The sequence below is a fragment of the Corvus brachyrhynchos genome, unplaced genomic scaffold, assembly GCF_000691975.1.
Source record: "Corvus brachyrhynchos isolate BGI_N302 unplaced genomic scaffold, ASM69197v1 scaffold68, whole genome shotgun sequence".
Classification (NCBI taxonomy): Eukaryota; Metazoa; Chordata; class Aves; order Passeriformes; family Corvidae; genus Corvus; species Corvus brachyrhynchos.
This window is the reverse complement of record NW_008240039.1, coordinates 2,030,837-2,034,641: the sequence shown is the minus strand read 5'-3', so window position 1 is coordinate 2,034,641 and position 3,805 is coordinate 2,030,837. Positions and strand designations below refer to the sequence as shown.

General features: G+C 43.2%; 1 protein-coding gene across 1 annotated transcript; it reads left to right on the top strand.

Moving 5' to 3' along the window:
• Nucleotides 1-853: 853 nt before the first annotated feature.
• Nucleotides 854-3,413, top strand: MRPL20 (mitochondrial ribosomal protein L20; the record flags this gene model as incomplete). The annotated part of the gene is made up of 3 exons (XM_008641233.2): nucleotides 854-976; nucleotides 1,914-1,991; nucleotides 2,823-3,413. Coding segments are annotated over 3 exons (378 nt in total), but the record flags the coding sequence as incomplete, so codon positions are not given.
• Nucleotides 3,414-3,805: the final 392 nt, after the last annotated feature.

Below are 3,805 nucleotides of genomic sequence, written 5' to 3'. Positions count from 1 at the left end.
GGCAGGGGGTGGCACTGGGGGGCCTTGAAGGTCCCTTTCCACCCAGACCGTTCCGCCATTCTCTGGTTGCCTCGTGCTATGAATTGATTGTATTTAATTAAGTACAGCGTGCTGGAGGCTGTGTTGATTGTGTTTTCTTCTTGAGTGTTTTTTGTTTGTTTGTTTTACTGGGAAAAAAAAATTAACCTTGTTCTCAAGTACATTTTGAAAGGCGATTTCAGCTGAAGTTCAAGCTACTGTACCGAGGCTAGGGAAGAATATTTCTCAAGGAGGTCCTAGGTAGTACATCTTGCTGTACTATTGAGATAGAAAACGTTGCAGGAAGTGAGAATATTTTGGTTTTGTAGCACCTAAGCTGCCCACAGTATCAGTTATTTCTGATGCAGCACTGGCTGCTTTTTTCCTGTGTCACATCAGATGGATGTAAGTAAACAAATTTCATTATTTTTTTCTGTTTGGGCAGCTCTTTGAGAAATCAGAGGCTCCTTCCCCAACCCTGTTCATATAGATGCAGCTGAGGGGAGCTCAGGAATGAGAATAAATATGTGAGCTCAGGGTTGGGTGAAAGCACTGACCATGATTTTGTGGCTGCCTTTCCCACAGAACCACAGCCCAAAGTTAGGCCTGGTTTTGCTTCTGCTGGACTGAGATCTTTCCCACTCCTCAGCTTCAGGTTTTCCATGATACAAACCGAGGAAAGAATATTTTTATTATGTGCCAACTGAAGGCTTGGGGGTGCTTGTGAAGGGTTCGGTGATCCTTGTCGTGGAGAGCTGTGAAATGCAGATAAGCTTCATTAGTGTTACTGAAAGGTTGGACGGCTTTAAATATAATTAAATAAGACCATCCTGGGGTTTTTTCCCAGCATTTTCGTGGCAGGAAGAACCGCTGCTACAGGCTGGCAGTGAGGAGCGTCCGCAGGGCTTTCGTGAGGTCCACCAAGGCCAGGAGGGAGAAGAAGAGATCCCTCAGAGCGGTAAGGAGCAAAATGTTGGGTGGAAACATCAAAATGGGAGCCAGGCAGAAGGGAAATAGCTGCTGCTTTTGCTGGGGGGTTTCCTGACACTGAACCGTGCCGTAAATCAAGTCCCTCCTGATGGGAGAGAATTTGCTGAAAGTCCTTGCAAGGAGTTTCAAAGACAAACCCAGACTTTTCCTTGAGTTTCAATGCTTCCAGATAGTTATGTATTAAGTCTTATCAGAGGAACAGAGCCACCAGCGTGACCCAGGTACAGCACAGAGCACAGAAAAGCAGGAGTGAGCCTAATTATCAAGATTAACACAGCTTTTAAAGGTATTTTAACCAATACTTACTAAAAACGTACATTATTTTCACTTTCCTACCAATTATTCAGTAACATGACTAGGAACTGCAGAATTCTTTATCCAGTCATTCCAAACTACTTTTACTGCAGAATATGGAGTAGTAGGAGAAGGAGAAGAAGGTTTAGAGAACAACAACAATCCTCCATTTTGATATTTTTTACTCTTCTCTATTTACTACAAAGAGAAGCCCAAAACCTCTAAATTTTTCACCCTGTGACAATCTTACATCGTAGTCTATCACCTAATTCACACCACTGTATTTTCTAGTTCTTGTCTGACTGTTGGTAATTTTTTCCAAGGTTTGAAGCTAAAATAGTGTTGTTCAGGGGGGTAAGAACCCTTAAAAACAGGCAGAGAAATAGTCTCGGCACTCTGGGTTCCTACATTTTCCCTCAAAGCCAGTGGGTGAAAAGTAGGAGTTTAAGGAAGCGTTTTCCTGTGTCGTGTTCCTGTGGGTCCCTTCCAGCTCAGGATGTTCCATGATCCTATGAAAATGTTATATTTAGTAAGTGTGAGCAGACCAGCATGGCAAAAGGTTCACTTTTAAAGCATTTTTTCATGCAATATATTGATTTTTACGCCTTCAGCTCTGGATTACAAGGATTGGAGCAGCTTCCCTCGAGCATGGTTTGAAGTACCCAGCCTTCATAAGCAACCTGGTCAAGGTAAGGATGTGGCTTGGAGGATAATTACTCACTCATTAGAGTGATGAAAGGCCTGCTGCTTGTGAAAGCAGTTTCATCCACTTCAGGAACTAAGTTCTGCCCTAAACTTGTTTCTCTTCCCTGTATGGATTATCCCCTGTTATCCTGGTGAACATGGTGGCTCTGTCCCTTGTTCTGTCCCCAAAACTTTAATTCAGTATCTTAAGAATGAGACTTCTAAAATGCTTTTTTTTGTGGGCATTCAGTGACAGCTGCTTTTTCTTTTACTGTGAGAAATTTAAAAATACAAAGCTTGGATTAGCAAAAAAAACCCCCAAAACCTAAGAAATCACTATTCTTTTCACTACTTGATGATTTATTGAGCATGGAGAGTGCAGAGACTTAGTGCCATTGTCCCTGGTTTTAAAACATGCTGGGAATTTGTTTCAATTTGTTGATTCTGTTTTCATTTGTTTGAGCTGAAACAAATGCCATGGATTAACCTGGAACACGTGGCCTTGAGCAAAATAAAGAGATTCTTCTTTGGTTCTTGGTTTCTACCAGAAAAACTTAGAGAAAGCCAGTAAATAATTTTTATACAATGCATTAATGAGACATCCATGGCCAGGGAGTGCCTGACAGTCTTTAACAGCTCCAAATTGTAGAGGGTAGAAAAAAGTTAATCTGCTTTAAGACCTCAGGTCTTAAGCCTTAAGAGTCTTTGATGATACTTAATGAAGAGTGTTTATATAAACAGTAATGAGCGTTCATTATATTTAATAAAGAGTGATTAAGCATTACAGTGTTGTTCCTAAAAATTGCAACAACACCAACTATTTTTCTTGCCTTTAGTCCCAGGTGGAGCTGAACAGGAAAGTTCTGGCTGACTTGGCTATTTATGAGCCAAAGACATTCAAGTCCCTGGCTGCTTTAGCCCAGAGGAGGAGACAGGAAGGGTTCCTGGCTGCCCTGGGAGATGGAAAAGAACCAGAGGGGATATTTTCACGTATTGTGCACCACCACCATTGATATCAGAGTCTGTATATACGTGTTGTTGGAAGCAGGGATTTGATTGTGAAGCAAACCTGCTGTGGGACTGCTGCTAAAATGGAAAACGTGGAACAAATCCTCCAAGGATGGTGTGGGTGTGAAACTTCTCCTTGGTGGCTTTTTCCCTGTGTTGTTGTCACTGAAAGCTGTTAAATTAAAAGCACACTTCAAGGTTGGCGGTCAGGACATAGAGTGACTTAATAAAGATATTTTTTTGGTAACTGCTACTAGAAAAAAAACACAATATGCGTGGTGAATTCTGGCACCGAATGGGGAAAATGCAGCTGGGTTGGGGAGGGAGATGTTGACCCTCACACGTGGACCCTGGTTGTTAAGGACACACATAGTTTCTATTTTTAAGCACTTAATAAAGACATTTTTATTGATAACTGCTATGGGGAAACAATTTGTGTTAATTTTGGCACTCCATACAGCCCGGGGATGGAGGGAAGGCAGGATATCAACCTTCACACACAGCCCCCGTGTTAGGGACACACATAAGAACTTAATAAAGATATTTTTCTTGGTAACTGCTATGGGGAAACAATTTGCGTGGTGAAATTCTGGCGCTGCACGGGGAAAACCCAACCGGGGTGGGGGGCGGCATGTCGGCCCTCACACATTAACCTCGGTGGGCGCCAAGTTAAGGACACGCAGAGTGTTTTTTTACGGACTTAACAAAGCCATTTAACTTGCCAAGTGCTGTGCTCGGGCCCCCCTGACGCCTCGTCCCGGGGCGGTCCCGGGGCGGCCCCGGCGCTGAGGGCGCTGAGGGCGCTGAGGGC